Raw genomic sequence first — 20,699 nt, 5'->3', positions numbered from 1 at the left:
CTAACCTCCGATTACTTCAAGTAGAAGCTCTCAGTTTGCTGCTAGTGAGTCTTTAACACATCTCTTATTTGCTTGTCTCTATTTTAAATAAAAAACAATGCAGTCATGTATTCAGAGCCTTGTAGTATGGCCTAGAATTTAATAACAGTATTTACTTGATGATTAATATTCTGATTTAAGGTTATCCTCCAGAAAGTAATACTAATTAGAGTGACAAAAAGAATTGAAATAAAGTGAGTAAATTTTTTAAATATGTAAAGTAATTAATAGTGGACATTACACTCATAGGTGGAAAAATCGTGAAAGTGGTTCTCAGATGATTAACAGTTGAGTAACCCTGCAGCTAATGGAAAGGGTATCTAAATCGTGTGACATGAGTTATGGTCCATAGTGCCTCCATCACTAATTATGTAGGTGATTGGGTGAAATGACCCATTTTCTTCCTCAAGCCTTGGTTTCCTCATTTGTCGTCCAAGGCCATTCACCTATACCATTAGCATTCTTCTATGAGTTTAAGCAGAAGGAGGGCTTGCCCTCGGAATTTACCTTGTTGACATCCAGGCGCATTTTCTCATTGTTGGCACTTGCAGCCTTCTCAGCTGCTTTCTTTTGGCGTTGGGGTCCCCTCCCAAAGAAGATGTAGTTGACCAACGCATATTCCAGAAGGGCCATGAATACGAAGACAAAGCACCCCATCAGGTACATGTCAATGGCCTTCACATAGGGGATTTTAGGAAGAGTTTCCCGGAGGTGGGTGTTGATTGTGGTCATTGTCAGGACAGTTGTGATTCCTGAAAAAAAAACGAGGTCATTAGAGTAGTAATGCTGCTATTCCCTTTCTGCTCTCACGACAATAGAAAGGTTGACTGGACTCATTTATTCCTTTATGTACACCACGACATATTTACTGGGCAGCCATGATAGTATATATTGGGTCATCGGGAAAGTCATGACACATTTTCACATTAAAAAAACATAGAAAAATGCACCGTGATTTTCCTGACGACCTACTATTATATATATGAGGCCTGCGATAGTCCCTGGAGATATGCATAAATTAACATACAGTGAACATCAATTATTTTGAAAAATTTTCTCTAATTATATTTTTATATCTATAGTTCTATAACTAGTGAGGGCTAGAGCTGTGAATTTAATGCTATGATAGACAAGCCATTACACTCATAGGTGGAAAAATCGTGAAAGTGGTTCTCAGATGATTAACAGTTGAGTAACCCTGCAGCTAATGGAAAGGGTATCTAAATCGTGTGACATGAGTTATGGTCCATAGTGCCTCCATCACTAATTATGTAGGTGATTGGGTGAAATGACCCATTTTCTTCCTCAAGCCTTGGTTTCCTCATTTGTCGTCCAAGGCCATTCACCTATACCATTAGCATTCTTCTATGAGTTTAAGCAGAAGGAGGGCTTGCCCTCGGAATTTACCTTGTTGACATCCAGGCGCATTTTCTCATTGTTGGCACTTGCAGCCTTCTCAGCTGCTTTCTTTTGGCGTTGGGGTCCCCTCCCAAAGAAGATGTAGTTGACCAACGCATATTCCAGAAGGGCCATGAATACGAAGACAAAGCACCCCATCAGGTACATGTCAATGGCCTTCACATAGGGGATTTTAGGAAGAGTTTCCCGGAGGTGGGTGTTGATTGTGGTCATTGTCAGGACAGTTGTGATTCCTGAAAAAAAAACGAGGTCATTAGAGTAGTAATGCTGCTATTCCCTTTCTGCTCTCACGACAATAGAAAGGTTGACTGGACTCATTTATTCCTTTATGTACACCACGACATATTTACTGGGCAGCCATGATAGTATATATTGGGTCATCGGGAAAGTCATGACACATTTTCACATTAAAAAAACATAGAAAAATGCACCGTGATTTTCCTGACGACCTACTATTATATATATGAGGCCTGCGATAGTCCCTGGAGATATGCATAAATTAACATACAGTGAACATCAATTATTTTGAAAAATTTTCTCTAATTATATTTTTATATCTATAGTTCTATAACTAGTGAGGGCTAGAGCTGTGAATTTAATGCTATGATAGACAAGCGTGTAAAGAAAGTGTTGGTGATGTGGCAAAGACCCTCGTTCAGCTCTGTGATATGACAAGAAAAAGATCAGGAAATGGAGACTTTTAAGCTGATTCCTGCAGAACAGGAATTATTTGGGCAACAAGGGACTGGAGGTAAAACATTATGGTAGGGGACTGGATGTTATGGTGGAGCTAAGGGACGCAGTGGTGAATAAATTACATAGTCCCTAAAATATCTCAAGAAAATCACTGTGAATACATTACTAGACCGAATTGTGAAAAGAGTGGAGATTAAGTAAGGGCTGCATAATGGGAGCCAAATATGCTCCTAGAAGGAAGTTTGAACTTAAAATTGAAGCCAGTGGGGACTCAGCTTCAAGCAGAGAGGCATGTGGACAAAGTGTATTTAGGACAATCACTGATAGCCATGTGGAAGGTCAGAGAGAAGCTACCGAATACTACTAGCTAACAAGTTTTCAGAACGGTCCAAGTAAATGATGGAGAGAAAATAAATTAAAATAATGGCAATATTACTGAATGCCTAAAGTCACTGAATACATTCTACAGATGATATAGATGAATGACTGCAAAAATGTAGAAACTGGAAGTGGAGAGTAACAGAGAAGCAGTCTAGCTCTCATGTTTCTGAGCTGGACAATTAGGTATCTAATGCTCAGATAAATAACATGGAAGGATTACAAGAGTCTTTATGGGAAATGCCACACTGGGTCAGGCTGTAATTGTTCATCCAGTTGAGTATCTCAGACAGTGGGGAGTAGTTTCTCTCAGAGCTGTAATTGGAAGTTAAAAGCTTTGGAAGTCCAGAGTCCTGAGTATGATAAAGTACAGTTTTGTAGCAAATAGTGATTTGAAAGTAGAAAAAAAGCTCAGAGGTCATGATCACACAGATGGAAAGTTGTGGAGTCACTGTTAGAACCAGGAGCTTTCTGACTTAGGAACCTGTACTCTTAAATGCTATTGAATAACACAACCCAGAAATTAAATTTCTCTATGATATTTTGTGAGGGGAGATAATTTTATCATTTAATTTTGTTCATCTAACAATTACATCATAATTTTCATTTTGTTTGTATAATCCTTAAAAAATAGTCATAGGGAAAATAAACTTGAGCATCTGATTCTGAGCATGCCCATACAAGCCTTGGTCTTGTTTTAGATGTAGGTGTCTCACAAGTCTCGTGTCTTTTCTATATTAGTCACTTTGAAATATTTTCCAATTTCATTTTTCTCTTCATAATTTTAATTATAGGCTATCCCCTACTCTGTATATATAATAAAATTGAGAATGCCAGTTTAACTATATGTCTAAAATGCATATTAAGACATTTCTAAACCCAATAATATGTTGCTCGCATAAAAAAGACCTTTACAATTTTTCTTAAAAGTCAGTAAGTTATTATTTTTTTCTGTAATAGGCATAAAATATACCAAAGATTTTAACTTGGGGAAAATAAGATCTTAACTATTTTTATTCTTAATTCAGAAAATAATTTTCTGAGCCCCATTCCCATCACAGATATGAGACGAATATGAACCTTTCCCCACGGGGTCTTTCAGTGCTGCGGAGGAAAGCGACATCATATAACTAAACGAATGAGAACTGTAAGTGTGGTTAGTCTGTCCGAGGGGGTCTATGGTATTGTAAGAGTGCACATCACAGCAGCTTGACTCAAGCCCTTCCATCCTGAGCCACCACAGTCTAAACACAGCAGCCAAAGTGCTCCCTTGAAAACTAAAATCAAATCATGTCTCTTCTTTGCTCAATAGCTCTTGATTTTACTCAAAATAAGAGCAAAGCCTCAACCATGGCTTAGGAGCCTCTGTATGATCTTTTAGTCCCTTCTCAATATTTTCTTTCCTACTCACCTTAAACTAATTCTACATTGGCCTCCTTGGCTTCCTGGTGACATATTTGGTTTGTTCCTACCTCAGGGCCTTTGCAGTAGCCTGGAATGTTATTGCTCAGTTATCTATTAGGTCATCAGAAAAGTCATGACATATTTTTATATGATTTTCTCCTCAAAAATGCATCAAGACTTTTCTGACATCCAATACACGACTCATCTTTTTAAAGGTTTTTGGAGGGGCTACAGGGCCCAAAGACAGAGACAGACAGACAGAAAGCAAGAAATCACCTCCTAGGGGGATGGCCACACTGCAATCCCTTCTCCTCCATTCTCCTCTGGGGATCTCGGGTATACATGCACACATGTTCAGCTTGAGTTTAAGCCACCGGGTCTGGGACTCGAACCGTGGTTGACTACATGGGAGTTCAGCGACATAGCCATTACACTAACTGCTGGCCCCTGCCCTGATTCTTCTAAATCACATCATATGGCATTCTCAAGCCTCCCTACCTCCTTGATGTTTCTCTATAGAGTGATCACAGTACATGATTTGCATTGATATTAACTTTATCGTTTATCTTCTATAGAATACAAGTTTAAGAAGGAAACTGCTGTATTTACCAGTGCCTGCTGTAGTTTGCAAATAATACCCAAGAAATAGTTGTTGAATGAATAACACTATAATTCTTCTAAGAAAGTAACAATTTAATTGAGATCTCCTGGTGAAGAAGTTAACAATGTGTGCCTCTTAAAATAAACAGTCAGAACTCAATAATACACAGAATTCCCTGTGTAGACTCAACACAGTTGTAATGCATATTTACTTAGTTATATGATGGTCTTTTCCCTCACAGTATTGAAATATTTCCTGGGTAAAGTTTCATTATCTGGTGTAAAATGACACACTTTTACTTCACTTGGAGTTAACAAAAACATTTATAAAATATAATGTATTCTCCTAGTCCGGTGTGATAGCAGGAAAAAAAAAATCTGGCATAAGATGAATAATGCCATAGATAATTTCCCATCAGTCTTTTATTGTCTCCAGCATTCTCCAAGGCTAGTCCAAAATGTTAATATGACTTTTGATTCCTTTCTGCTTATCCATTTGCTACACCCCACATCTCTCTGTCTCTAACTCGGGAAAAATAAAAAGGTAAGTGCTTTTTATTCTCAGGAAAAGAAGTACAGATACAAATTGAGCAATTATGCAAGCTACGCTACATGAAATATGCTTCAATAAAAATATCTAACTAATGGGACTAATTTCATTACTAAGAGCTATACAGTTAACTAATTTTGACATGGAAGAGTTTTAATTTGTGCTTAATTGATTTAATGCTAAATTAGATCCCCCAAAGTCTCATGGCTGAACTTGTAATATGAAAGGTCCAGTCTCATCATGCATCACAAATTTCAAGATGGGAAAAGTGTGTGTGCATGGCTGCATGCGTGCACGAACACACACACACACACACACACACACACACACGCAGACACACACACACACATGCACACAGAGTCAAATTCCATAAGCATTTGCATTTAGAAAATGGCCTACCTAATGCCACTCTTGCAGCTGAAGCATCATAATTAATCCAGAAAGAGACCCAAGAGAGGATTGTAATCAGGATGGAAGGCATGTAGGTTTGCAGGATAAAGTAGCCAATGTTCCTCTTAAGTTTAAAGCTGAGAGACAATCTGGGGTAGGAACCTAGAAAGGCACATTGAAAACATCATTATTATCGATCAATATTTATAGATTTCCTTTAAAGGTCAAAAACAGTTTGTCATCAACTATAGATTCGATTTTAGCTCTTGGAGAAGGACACTTTCTTTTGCTAAAATAGTCTAAGAACACTGGGTTTTTACTTAGCAGGAGTTACTCAGTGTGGAATACATTCTGTACTCACAGGTAATTAAAAGTATTCCAGCTCTCCTCTGCTCAGCCTCACAAACTGGATCAAAGATACGCATCCTCTGCAATTGTGATGACGAGACAATTTGGAACAGACCCTCTGTTCACTTTCTCCAGTTTTTCCTCAGTAAGTTCATCTTATGAGTTTTGTCTTATACAATAATAAGGTTGTCTGTTCTGATCATAGTAAAAGACATTTCTTCACAAGCTACAGGGTGTGTTTCAAGTCTTCGATCAATGGCGAAGGTTCAGGGCATGCAGATTTGTGTAGGTTTCATGTATATGCATTTTTTTTTCTTAATAGTTTTACGGCTTCCATCAGAGTTCTGGAGGAATCTCTGACCTACTAACATGTGGAAATCATTGCTTTTGAGTAGTAATTGTGGGAAATACAACTAAGGGATCAACTTCCTAAAGCTGGGTCTTTTGACTCGTGCTCTGGAGAATTACTCCTTTAGTAAGATATGTAACAGAGCATAGTCTTAGAATATAAAAAGTTAACACTGATAAACAGCAGAAAGAAGGATATTCTCATTGTTTGAAAGAAAGCCTTGTCTAGTCTTTTTGGGATAAAGCAAGCATCTTAAAACAAAAGGAAGACTATTTTAAGTAAGAACTCATTTACATAGAATTTTAAGGATTTAGAGCACCTTGAACTTAGAAAAAAAAAGTTTCTATTTTTCTTCTTTCTTAGAGCTAGAGGCAATTTTGTATTTTTACAGTTACCACTCTGGCTCTTACAGGGACACAAAATGTCTGAATCCTTAGCTGAAAGGCAATTACAGTATTGGCTACTTCTGTGCTGGCAGGAATTACCTCAATAAGAAAAACAAAAACAATAATCCTGTGGGTTTCCCATTTTCTTCTTTAAAGAGTGTCTAGCAAATTATTACTCTCCTGGAATTGTTAGCATTATTATTGCTATAAAAAATGTGCAGATTGTGTTGATGAGATCAGATCTGCAGGCAGTGTAGATCTCAGTGCTGGAAGGACAAAGATGGGTAACCTCATCAGGATAACCTCAACACCTGAAAAGCTTTTAGCTCAAACTGCAGGTGAAACTGTGTGAAGAAAAATGTTCTCTGAGGAAAATGAGAAATGTTCCTACCCTACATCTTTAGATAACTTTGCGGTGACCAGACTTGAGTGCACTGTAACTGGGCTATCTCCTGTATGTTTCAAAGAGTTCTGATCAATTATACAGAATGCATCAAGTTGGGAGACAACACTGACATAGGCCCACATTTTCCTTTCTGTACTCTACCTCTAAAAATTAGTCTCTTTTTGGCAAATCAGAGGCATTGCAAGGGGTACCTTCTGGAAACCAAGTGGGTTAGGTGCCATATGGAGCAATGGTATGGGTGGAAAACTGGTGTTTGAGCAGACTTAAGTCTTCGGCAGTTACTATCTATCCTAAGACAAACCCTGATATAAGTAAACTTTTTTTTTTTTTGACAAAATATGATGAAGATCTTTTTCCCTTAACTCTCTTCTCTGATACAAACCTGTGGAGAAAACAACCTTCTTGGTGATAAGTTTGTAATCTACAATAGAGAACTGTGGGAGCTCAATCTTTGTTACTCCTGTTACTGCATTATCGTCCCCGCGCCAGTAAAACTCAATGTCATCAGTCGTATATCCATCTGCAAAAGGAAACACACACGCACGCACAAGTAACACAGAACAGATGACAAAACAGAAAGAATATCTGTTTAGAAGATGAACTATGTACACATAATATAAACCTACAACTGAAATCTATCATTTGTTAGGTACCACGATAAGCATTTGAAATTTAGCATAATACTTAATCTTCAGAACAATCTCATGAGACAGGTATACTTTGATCCTCATGAAGCCACAGAGGCTTAGAGAAATTAACAACATGCACTATCTTATAACTAGGAAGTGATACATTATTAGTTGGGATTTGAATCCAGGTTTATCTCATTATGAATCTCATTCTACCAAACATTATTATGTAACATCACATATCATGAATGGTGCTCTTTTCTTTTCTTCTTTTCTTTTCTCTTTTCTTTTCCTTTTGGAGAGGTTTTTGCTATAGGGTGTGTGCACTCACCAGAAGGACATAGGGAGACAGACAGACAGAAAGTTAGAAATTACCCCCTGGGGGGATGGCCATGCTGCAATCCCTTCTCCTCCATTCTCCTCTTGGGATCTTAGCCACACACGACATGCACCCAGTGTGGGTTTAAGCCACTGGACGCGGGACTCAAACCACAGTCAACTACATGGAAGTCCAGCGACATAGCCACTATGCCATCTGCTGGTCCCACATGAATTGTATTCTAAGAGAATACCAAAGAAGAAATAAAGTCATTTACATTGTCAGTTTAGTACTGAATGCTATCAAATCTTCTCCCTCTATAATATAGAATATTTGAATTATGATGTATTTGGGTTTCAAGTAGAAAGAGAAGTGATTATGAAGAAATAATGGTTATGTCACTGGACTCCCACGTAGTCTACTGTGATTCAAGTCCTGGACTTGGTAGCTTAAAACTCACATCCAGGTGCATGTGTCTGCATGACCAAAATTCTGAGAGGAGAATGGAAAAGAAGGGATTATGATGTGGCCATAGCCTCTGCAAGAGGATGTGGGATGTAGGAGGGTGATTTCCCACTCTGTCTTTCTGTCTCCCTTTGTCTCTCCAGCAAGTGCAAGAGCCCCATAGCAAAAACCACTCCATCAGAAAAAAAGGCAAAAAATAAGCAAAAATAAAACTCTAAACAACATTAATCATTAATTCCAATAGTTTTAAGGAGTAGTATAAATATATGATACATTTTCTACTGGCACAGTTAGGAGAATGGTTCCATTCATTCAACAATAATTGATTGAACATCTACTATATGCAGCAATGTACAGTTGCTAGACATAAGATTGTATATAATTAGGACATATTCCCTGATAAATGGTACTTTCAATTCATAGAGCAGAGTTTTAAACACATCTATTTTCCTAAGAAATAAGCAAATTTATAACTATAATGGATAAGCATATATTAGATTGTAAACACAGAGAATATGTAAAAATCCAATATTTACAATATTTTATAAACTTGCCCACTCACCAAAATTCCCCAGATAAAAAGATATACATTATCTTTGTATATACTACATGTTAAAAATACTACATTTATCTCTTCAAATAATTGTATCTGGATAGTTAAATTTTTTTAAGTCAAGGAGATGGGCAGATAGTAACTGCTTTCTCAGTTTCAAAAGCACAAAAACAAATTTAAAACACTACATAAATTATTGGATCATAGGAAAAGTCATGACATAACTTTTCTATGAAAAAATGCATCATGACTTTTCTGAAGATCCAATATTTGCCTTTTGACATATGGCTAGTTACTATGACATGGATGACTAGAATGCCAATCCTTTGACTTAAATTATTTTCAATAAACCACCTCTCTTTTCTCTAAAGAGAGGGAGTTGAAAATCTATTTTTAAAAAAGGTTGAAATAAATTATTCTCTCAAAGAACTAGAATCCCCTCAATTTTAGAACTTACATAACCACAGCACAGCTTAGGCAATGACTTTACTTTTCTAGAAATCTGTAGTTTCACTGATTCATAACCACAGCTGTTTTTGTAATACAGAAATACAATCTTTTTTTTAAAAAAAGTTATTAAGCATTTTAACTTCCAGTACAATTATATGTTTTTAGACAGTAGCTAAAAGGTTGTAAAAGGCTTGTTTATTTTCAAATAAACAATACTGGGGTCAAAATTGCAGAGTTTTAATTGATTATCTCACCAACATCTAACCTAGAGCCTTTTGCTAGACAGTATCATTTTTCATATATGTATTTGATTCACAAATAAACGTCAGGCCCATCATTTTAAAGTACATTGTAGATAGTAAGTAAATGGCATACTGAGTAAATTTTCAAAGAAGAGTTCCTTACTTACCATTAATATCCTTTAACCCAATCCTAAGAGGCAAGGTCCAAAGGATAATTGCATTTTTTTCTATGGTCTCACTTTTGCTATTATGCTCATGGAAATCCTCAGGACAGGACTTCATCTCAAATGCAATCTAATTTCAGTGCTTTACTAGATTCTCTCAGTCATGAAATAGTACATTTTTCTGATTAAGAATTTTTCTGTCCTTTGAGTAGATACCAAGGAGTGGGATTGCTGGATCATATGGTAGTTCTACTTGTAGATTTTTGAGGAATCTCCAAATTTTTCTCCATGATTCTTAATCGGAAAAGTGCTTGCACATCGATGTTTATTGAGGCACTATTCACAATTGCCAAGACTAGGAACCCACCCAAATGCCTACGAACAGATGAATAGATTGAAAAACTATGGCACATATACTCTGTGGAATATTATTCAGTCATAAAAATTAGAAAACCAGGGCTTTTGACAGAAAGTGGATGCATATGGAAGATTTACTGCTGAGTGAAGCAAGCCAGGCTATGAAGGAGAGGCATTGTATGTCCCCACTTAATATATACTGTGTGATTGCACTCTATGACTGAAAATGATTGACTAAAAGATATAAAAACACAGTAAAGGGATGTATATACAGATAAAGTGTGTGTGTGAAAGAGTAGGGTTTGAGAAAGAACAATGGGGAGGAAAAGCAGTAATGGGACAAAGAAAGGTGCCAATTTCTGTTAAAGATATATTATAGTTTAGTCAACTGGACTAGGGAGAAATGTTCACATGTTAAAATATTCACTTTGTAAGCTAAATAATGTAATTGACTGTATAAAAGAAAATGAAATTAAAAATAAAGAAAAAAATAATAAATTGTTAAACTTGACTTAGAAAAAAAAAGTAGTACAGAACCAGTAACAATTGCCTGTTCGATAAAACAGTTTGAAATAACAAGTATGGGCAATGGTTTCTAGAATAAACCAGGGAGTCAGAACTGCAGAACTGTACTGTAAAGCTGAATCTGTGGTATACAAACACACACAAAAAAGTATTTATGAAACAAGTAGATAATTATTTTCCATGAAAGCAATCTTAAACAAGATTCTAAAGATTCTTTCTGGCTTTTCTAAGATGATCAGACATAACTTATTATAAATTAGCAACTGCCATTTTTTGAGTCCAATGACAGCATGTGCTGGGTACTTTGTTGGCCCGACACTGTATCTTTAAAAAGAGACTAAAAACTTCAAAAGTGAGGACTCTGGACTTTATCATTTTCTGCTTTGGAATCCATTCAAGTTTTTTAATCTGTTAATCAATAATTGGCTTGGGATTCTGTTTTTGTTGTTGTTGTTAGCATTCCAAATAATTATATTGTAGATGACAATATGAAAACACTGAGAATTACTTGTCTAGCAGATGAGAAAGATGGTGATGACAGCAATTAAAAGAACTGCAGTTATTTATTGCTATTAGGTATTGTACTAGGATTCTATTGAGTACTTCACTTTCATGATCTCATTTAATTGTTAGAACAATCATCTTTTAGGTGAGCAATATCTATATTCATAATTATAAATATTGAGCATCCATTCTGCATGTTATTTCTATCTTATTTCATGGTTGGGGAAACTAAGATCCATAGAGATGAAATAACTTGCTAAAAATCACACATCTGATATGTTATTGAGTAAAGAATTAAGCCCATGTCTATATAATTGACCCCAATGACAACATTTTTCTATTCTACCTCTCTCCTGCTAGGAAGTATAAAATACATAATATAGGGGCCAGCAGGTGCCATAGTGGTTAAGGTGCTAGACTCCCACGTGGCTGACCACACTGAGTCTGGGACCTGGTGGCTTGAAACTCACACCAGGCACATGTGAGTGCACGCTCCAGATCCAATGAGGAGAATGGAGGAGAAGGGACTGAGGCATGGCCATCCTTCTTTGGGAGTGATTTCTCACTTATCATCTCTCTGTATCTCTCTTTCTTTCCAGCCAGTGCACACACCCAATAGCAAAAATATCTCTTTCAAAAAAATAGGTAATATATTCAAGAAACTAAATGTCAATTTCTGTACAAATGAAATGCAACTATTTTTAAAAGAAGAGAATGATACAAAAAAATCAACTTTTGTTCCTACAACTGCCTTTACTCCTTATCTTCTTCAATATTTATCTTTTATTGTTCACCACCATAAATCTTATTATAGAAGCTATCAGTAGGGAGAGGAATGAGACTACCTCTAGTCACATTTCAACAAGGTTATATAAGAGATGCCTATTAGTTATTCACAAAGTAGAAACATCATTAATGTCAGATTTAATGGCATTTGTTAGGTAATATCCTGTAGAAAATAGGCACTCAGTAAACGTTGTATGATTAACAAAATAATTATTTAATACCATGTGGATTTGGGCTTGGGGTTGTTTATGCAGAAATTTTATCCAGATGTTTATCCATGAAAAAAGGCATACATTGTATTTACATCTTTGTCTCTTGCTTCTAGCACAGTATCCAGCACAGAGCTAACACTAAGTAAATATTTTCTGAATAAGCCACGCCCCTCAACACAAAATCTTGTAAGAGAGTCCTTGAAAATAATTCAGCTTTTTCATTATATATTTCTTCCTATGTGACAGTCTTGACTAAGTTACCTCATCTCTTATTGACATCCCCCTTGTTTTGTTTAATCTGTAAAGTGGGATAATATTAATAACTACTTTACAGAGCTATCTTATGGGGAATAAAAGCAAAATCATTGTATTGTGAATGCTTAGAACAGTATATAGTAGATAATGAGAAAAAGATTAGCTATAGTTTTTTTAAAGAACAAAACATATTTAGTTACATACTATTTTGTTGCTTTTCATAAATGCATATAAGAATTACTGAGAAATTTAGCTGTCAACAACACTTACAAAACTCTCACAAGCATTAAGAAATTGATTACAGAGGTAGCAGTTAGCGTAGTAGTTAAGGTGCTGGACTCCCATATGGTTGAGAATGGTTCGAGTTCTGAACCCAGTGACTTGCTGGCCTGTGTACATGCATGCCCAAAATCCTGAGAGGAGAATGGAGTGAAGGGATTGCAGCATGGCCATCCTTCTTGGTGGTTTTCTGTTTCTCTGGTAAGTGCACGCACCTGATAGTAAAACTCTCTCTCAAAAAGTTGAAAATAAAGGGACCAGCAGTTAGCGTAATGGCTATGTTGCTGAACTCCCATGTAGCCGACAGCAGTTTGAATGCCGGACCCGCTGGCTTAAACTCAAGCCAGGTGCGTGTGTGTGCATGCCCAAGATCCCAAGAAGAGAGTGGAGGAGAAGGGACTGCGGCATGGCCATCCCCCCTGGGGGGTAATTTCTCGCTTTCTGTCTCTGTCTTTCTCTGTATTTCTGGCGAGCACATGCGCCCTATAGCAAAAACCTCTCAAAAAATTTTATAATAAACATTTGAAGATTATTATTATTACTTTAATGCATTTTTTTTATTGCTAGAAGGAAAGCATGCGAGAGAAAGAGAAAGAGAGAAAGAGTCAGACAGAGAACACTGTCAATGGGGCATATCACAATCCTCATTTCTCTACCAGTCAATCCATACCATCAGGATCCTGGGCACAGATACACACACACATGTACCTGACCGGTACTCAAGCTGCTGGGGCCGGGATCTGAAATGCAATTGGCCATGTGGGATCTGGCTTTCTGTTCAAAACATTTAACTGCTATGCTACAGGCTGGTATTATTATTATTTTTTTATGTTTATTTGTTTTCTTCTTCCATGAACAGGAGAGAGAGAGAAAGGGAGAGAAAAGGAGAGTAAGAGAGACAGCACTCTCAACAGAGCCTCGATGCCATGATCCATCCTCAGCCTTCTCAGGCCTGGATCATGGGTATACGTGTCTCGGCACACTCAGGGAGGCCTCCAGACATGAACCTGGACTCTTCCCATGTGGGACAATTTTGCAGAGCATGATATTTCACTACTGTTCCTCCATCCACCCCTTTGAAAGCTATTTTGATGTCAAAGATTTTGGAATTGGGCACAATGGAGCAGTGTATTATAAATGCATCTTGGCTACTGCTAGTCTCAAACAGCCTACTACTCTTGACTTCATTTTGGGTTAACCAGGTACAGAATGTTGTAACTGGAAAGCAAATGCACACTCTTGCACCATCAGTTTCTGAAGATGAAAGAACAATAATCCATGAAAGTGCTGGGTGGTCAAGTTCAAAAGCTGACTCAATATACTATATAGAATTAGCTTAAAGAAGACCTAGTTTCTTCTTCTTCCTTGAATCTCCTCTAGAGAAATATTTAGCAGACTCTCAAAGTGATTAAAAACTAAAAGAAAACATATGCAAATATGTATGACCCAACTTTTACAGCTTTCATAATAATAATGAGTAAAAAATAATTAGATTTCTTTTAAAAGACACCAGAAGAGGAAGATGCACTGAAGTCCTTCATTAATGTGCTGCAAATTAAACTCAACTTTTATATTTTATTCATGGGATTCCAGAAACTGAGTCATTAAATTATTGTATTGTTATCATCAAAAGCATAACCCACATAATACATTTGTGGCCTATGAATAAACCGAACTACAAATTCAGTGGCATTCATCTGGAAGAATTAAAGCCACAGGACATGTTATAAGCCTCTGATCAGAAAGGACAAATATGTACATCTACAAATCTATATAAGATATAGATGATAAGAGTTTCTTTTTTTTTTTTAATACTTGTGGAAACTGTGTATTAGATGATATCTAAGGAGAAGAAATGCCATAAAATTTGAACATGTTCTCTGGACCAGCAAATGGAGTAATGGTTACACTGCTGGACTCCCATGTGGTCAACCACGATTTGAGTCCCAAACCCAGTGGCTAAAACTCACACCAGGTGTGTGTGTGTGTGTGTGTGTGTGCCCAAAATCCCAAGAGGAGAATGGAGGAAAAGGGACTGCACTGTGGCCATCCCCCATGAGGGGTGGTTTCTTGCTTTCTGTCTCTCTGTCTCTCTCTGTCTCTCTGACAAGCACACATGCCCGATAGCAAAAATCTCTCTAAAAAAATTGAATATGCTCTCACACTCATAACATAATCTTACCATGGCATTTTGAAAAATCTTTTTCTGTCTTTACTCTCCATCTATAGGTCTATCTTTTTATGTAATACGTATTTCATTTTAGAGTGGTTTTACTGTGCTCACAATATGAACTTGTGTCAAAATACTCATATTAAATAGTGTGAGCCAATGGGAACATTTATAAGAGGCCAATTATCAATGCCACAACTTATTTTTTCTAGTGGGATATTGAAATGACTTATGGTTCTCTCTTTACTTACTTAAACTTTGTTCCTCAACTGGATGTGTAAATGTTCCAGGGTAATTATTACTGTATACACCATAGCCACAGAACAACGGTGACATAGCAGTCACATTAATTGTTAACTCTCAGTTGTCATAACCAATTGGCAATGAGGGAGAATTATGGGTTCTTAGGCATTATGAGGATAGTTCACATTAGCTGTGGGTGATTTCAATTTTTTATGATCCATCTTAGTTCCAACTTTCTGCTATGTACATATCACTGCACTTTGAAAACTTTCTGATTTGACTATCTCATTGCAAAAAAAAATCTTAATAATGTTTCTTCCCTATTTGCATTTAAAATGTTTTGTGGTTACTATGATAAATCTGTAACAATCAGTAAAACTTGATTACTTTTCTGAGAAACATACTCCTGTAATATGCTTCACAGAAAAGTGTTCCACAATTAATGTACTTGGGAGTTAGTGTATATTTTGGCCCATGCGGAGTCAGAAAATATTTGATACAGTAAAGTTGAGAAATTCTGCAATAAAGAAACTGTTTAATTTTGTTTATCTCTGTCACATCTCATTCTCATTTGATGAGATAACTTTTAAACATATAAACAATACCTGCCTAGATGATGTAATTCCATAAAATACTGGACTGGAATTACTCACACAGTTTAGGAAAGCCATGGTCTTCTGTTATGTCTCTCCAAAAGCTTGTAAGTGCTTGAGACAGCCCATGGCCCCTCAGTATCGTATCTTGCTTCTGCAGTGAATTAAACATGTCTTCTTCCAAAAAAAATTTCCAGGAGAGAGGAAAACACTTGCAATAATGTGCCAGGGGAACTGCCTTGTAACTGAGCAAGGCAGACATACAACTGTGGGAGGCAACCTGAATGCTCAGCCAGAAGGCAAGCATCTTATGTCTAATTAGAATGATCATAATTAGAAGTTGATCAGTCTGGGGCTGACAGACGGCATGGTGGTTAAGGTGCTGGACTCCACATGACCGACCATGGTTCAAATCCCAGACCTGGTGGCTTGCTTTCCTTCTATCCTCTCTCTCTCTCTCTCTCTCTCTCTCTCTCTCTCTCTCTGTGTGTGTGTGTGTGTGTGTGTGTGTGTGTGTGTGTGTGTGTGCCTCTCTCTGGCAAATGTGTGTGCACTATAGCAAACAATAATAATAAAAAATAAAATAAATAATAATTTTAAAAGAAAAAAAAAGCCAATCAGTCAATAGGATGGACGCTACTCTACACAGAATCCTCTATGCTGTGAAAAAGGTATTGGCCCGGTATGGTGAATGCCATTAAAGTCAATGAAATTTTTTCAAGAGGCAGAAGGACGCATACTTGCCAGTGACAACTCTAAATTCTAAACAAGGAAAAAGTTTCAGAGATACTCTGAGTGATTGCTCTGACTCTTTAATTGCATCTATTCTTCACTCTGCTCTTTAGATGGACTGACTGCTAGACACAAACATTCTGCTGTCTGATCCTTTCTAGACCTTAAGCAGCTCCAAATAATCAACCAAGGGTAGGTCAGGCTTGATTCCTTATGATATCTCAGAATACCATCAAATCATGACTGATCATCATCTTGCATCGAAGATAATGACTTCTTTTCATTAAATTACCATTTTAACATTGAAGTCTTATTATATAAAAGCATAGAAAATGAATCATAATCAAGTAAAATATCCAATTACATAGAATTGGATTTCAGGGCAAAAATTATGTATTCGTTGTTTCTGTATGGGAGCAGGGTAATCTGGTGGCTGTTTTTGCAAGTTTGGTTCCACAATGTGCTTCTTAAATTATCTTTCTTATTATTGGAGAGATTAAGCTATTAGCATGATGATCCAAAATGGAATAGAAAAGAGACCCCAGAAATAAACCCCAAAGCTTACAGCCAACTGATTTTTGACAAAGGATACCAGTCAATTCATTGGGAAATAAAAATCTTTTTAGTAAATGGTGCTAGAAAAACTTGGTATCTACCTGCAGAAAGATGAAACAATCTGCATCTTTCACTATTAACAAAAAATCAACTCAAAATGGATCAAAGATCTGAAATTAAGACCAAACTATAAAAATACTGGTGGAAAATACTGGTGAAACTCTGAGAGACACTGGAGTAGGCAAAGACTTTTTAAATAAGACTCCCAAAGCACAGGCAATAATCCCTAAAATAGACAGGTGGGATTATAGCAGACTAAGAAGTTTCTGCACAGCAAAGGACACAGTAATTAGTGTGAATCATCAGCCCTCAGAATGGGAGAGTATTTTTGTAAACTATGCCTCAGACAAGGCAAGGGGCTGATAACCAGAATACACAGGGAACTCAAGCAAAAAAAAAAAAAAAAAAAGTTAATGCATATGAGGAAATGCTCAACATCTCTCATCATAAGGGAGATGTAGATTAAAACCACAACGAGATACCACCTAGCCCCTGTAAGAATGGCGAAGATTAAAAATACAAAAGTGATAAGTGTAGGCGGGGATGTGGTGAAAGGGGAACTCTCCTACACTGTTGGTGGGATTATAAATTGGTTAAGCCACTGTGGAAAACAATATGGAGGTTTCTCAAAGATTTACAAGTAGAACTACCATTTGATCCAGCAATCCCACTTCTGGATATCTACCAAAAGGACAGGAGAATTCTCAGTTGGAAAAACGCTTGAATATCGGTTTTTATTGCAGCATGATTGCTAAGACATGGAACCAACCCAAATGTCCACAAACTGATGAATGGATGGAAAAGGTGTAGCACATATACTCTATGGAATACTATTCAGCCAATAAAAAAAAGTAAAAAACAAGATCTTGGCATTTGCTAGAAAGTGGTTGAATATGGAAGATCTACTGCTGAGTGAAGCAAGCCCAGATACCAAAGAAAGGATACATACATACTGTATGTATCCACTTAATATATACTGACTATCCACACTTTATGAAAGAGATAAAAATATTTGAGGCATAAAAGCAGTGAAAATAGTTATGGATGCTGAAGACAGTGAGGAACAGGATGGGAGAAGAGAAGAGTATAGAAAAGGATAGCAAGAGAACAAATAGGCATGGCATTACTGGAACACAGAAATGGTTTATTACCTGTTGATGATAACATGTATAGTATTCTCAACTGGACTGGTCTGAGAAGTATTTCATGTTGGGTAAATTCTTTTTACAAGCCAAATGATATATAGTGACTGAATGTTTAAAAAAATGAGAATAATAATAATAATAATCTGAAAAATAATGATGAAAAGCTAGCTATTTTATGATGATGATGATGATGATGTGGATAGTAATGTCTTTGTCTTGACTGATATGCATGATATTTCTGCTGGAAAAAGAAATGCAATACACTGTAAAGATACATGTTATTTAATATAATATAAAAAGACTATTATAATAATAAATTAAATTTAATTAAAATATATGATGGTCCTGGTAAAAGAAATCAGTTAAACATAATAATCAAAATAGCCACAGCAGGTCAGCAGGTGGCATGGTGGTTAAGGCTTCTGGGTCCCACATGGATGACTCTGTGGTTGAAGTCTTGGACCCAGTGGCTTTAAAAATCATGCTGATAGCATGTGCATGTGTGCCCAAAATTCCAAGAGGAGAATGGAGAAGGTTTTGAGGTGTTGCCATCCCCCCTTGGGAGTGATTTCTTACTCTCTCTTACTTCTGTCTCCCACTGGCAAGTGCATGCACCCTATAGCAAAACTAAAAATATAATAATAACAAATAATAGCCACAAAAACAATAATGATATTAGCTACCAGTCATAAGGCTCTCAGTACCTGTCAGTGCCTTAAACTCTTACGTGGTTCTGTTTTTAAAGAGAACTGGAATGGGTTATTGTTATCAGGATTTTCCTCCTCCACCCAACCCTAACATGTCCACATTCAAAGACCCTGAATTAACGTGAAAGAGCCAGAAAAACCTTGGCTGAAAAAACAGGTCAGTTTCTCACACTTACTGTGCATAGAAATCACCTTGACACCTTTTATAAATGCAAAATTTGATCTAGTAGGTAGAGCCCAAAATTCTACAGTTCTAACATACTCTCAAGTGGACTGATGTTGTGTGTCAGTGGATCATCCTTAGAATAGCATAAGATTAGATTTGCTGAAAGTCATTTACCACGTCATGAAAGTCAGCTAAGGAATATCTTGGACTAAGTTGCAAGGTGACAGGATGGGGAGCTTGTGAATTATTAGTGGATCTAGTCTGGCTCAGGGACAAGCAAAATCTCTTCTGAACAAAAGTTTTATAAGCTCCCAACTTAAAATATCTCTTAACAGTTCTGCCTCTGTTAGGAGAAACTATAGATGGCTGGTGCTGACCTGTCCATGGTCCTGATTCCCTTCAGTCAGTTAATTTACAAACACCAATAGATAATGAAAGCAGTGATCAGGGAGAGGAGGCTATGCTCAAAAGTTTCCTGTAAATTTGTATTTATGTCACTTATATTTAAATACTTAATTTATTAAGACTAAGAATACTGTACTCTAACATTACATTTCTGCATTTTTTGTTTATGTCCCTCTTTATAGATTAGTCAGCAAACAGGTTTTTCCCCCTTCCTCCAATTTAAACTACACATGCCATTATTATCACTTTATTTAAAAATAGGTTTCAAAGGTGCTAATTATATGCCTTGTAAAATAGGAAATATAAAGCAAAATTTCTCTTTAATGGTATTCTCAACTGGTCCAGAATGAAGTGCATTTTTGTTCCATCAGGCATTCAGATTTCTATCACGTGGCTTCTACTTGCCATCTCGTTTTCTGCCATATGCCTGTTTCTTTCAAATCTCTCACTTTCTGTCTATAATACTCTGTAATCTCAAGCAATCCTTTGAATTTCTGGACCTGGTTAAAGTTATTTCAGTTGCTTGAAATATTTTTTCCTTCTCACACCAAATGTTTGTACCCTTTAAAGACACATTTCAATTTTCTTTTTTTTTTTCATTTTGCTTTAGTTGGAATCCTTTTCTCTTTTCTGTCCTGATTTTCATAACACTCTAGATGAATTTCTGATACTATACTCTCATATCTATTTTCACATTGGAGGATTTGTGTTTATATTGTTTCTAGCCACTAGGGAATCCTTCTAGAGAGCAAAGAACCATATCTGGTCCTTCCTTTGTCTTCCTCAATACAGGTCTGAACTCAGGGTGGCAATTGTAAAAGCTCTGCCATATGCCTGTTTCTTTCAAATCTCTCACTTTCTGTCTATAATACTCTGTAATCTCAAGCAATCCTTTGAATTTCTGGACCTGGTTAAAGTTATTTCAGTTGCTTGAAATATTTTTTCCTTCTCACACCAAATGTTTGTACCCTTTAAAGACACATTTCAATTTTCTTTTTTTTTTCATTTTGCTTTAGTTGAATCCTTTTCTCTTTTCTGTCCTGATTTTCATAACACTCTAGATGAATTTCTGATACTATACTCTCATATCTATTTTCACATTGGAGGATTTGTGCTTATATTGGTTCTAGCCACTAGGGAATCCTTCTAGAGAGCAAAGAACCATATCTGGTCCTTCCTTTGTCTTCCTCAATACAGGTCTGAACTCAGGGTGGCAAT

At 36.6% G+C, this 20,699-nt stretch overlaps 1 protein-coding gene across 1 annotated transcript in view; it reads right to left on the bottom strand.

Annotated features, from left to right (window-relative positions):
* Positions 1-20,699, bottom strand: part of GABRB2 (gamma-aminobutyric acid type A receptor subunit beta2) — a 265,292-nt gene that overhangs the window by 44,653 nt on the left and 199,940 nt on the right. Inside the window, exons 7-9 of the mRNA XM_006165055.2 lie at positions 7,348-7,485; positions 5,486-5,638; positions 1,447-1,691 (exon numbers count right to left, since the gene is read on the bottom strand). Coding sequence (XP_006165117.1) covers positions 1,447-1,691; positions 5,486-5,638; positions 7,348-7,485 — 536 coding nt within the window. The remainder of the gene's footprint in view (positions 1-1,446; positions 1,692-5,485; positions 5,639-7,347; positions 7,486-20,699) is intronic.

This window comes from Tupaia chinensis, unplaced genomic scaffold, assembly GCF_000334495.1.
Source record: "Tupaia chinensis unplaced genomic scaffold, TupChi_1.0 Scaffold143796_1, whole genome shotgun sequence".
NCBI lineage: Eukaryota > Metazoa > Chordata > Mammalia > Scandentia > Tupaiidae > Tupaia > Tupaia belangeri.
The sequence above is the reverse complement of the archived record's forward strand: the minus strand, read 5'-3'. Positions and strand labels throughout refer to the sequence as shown.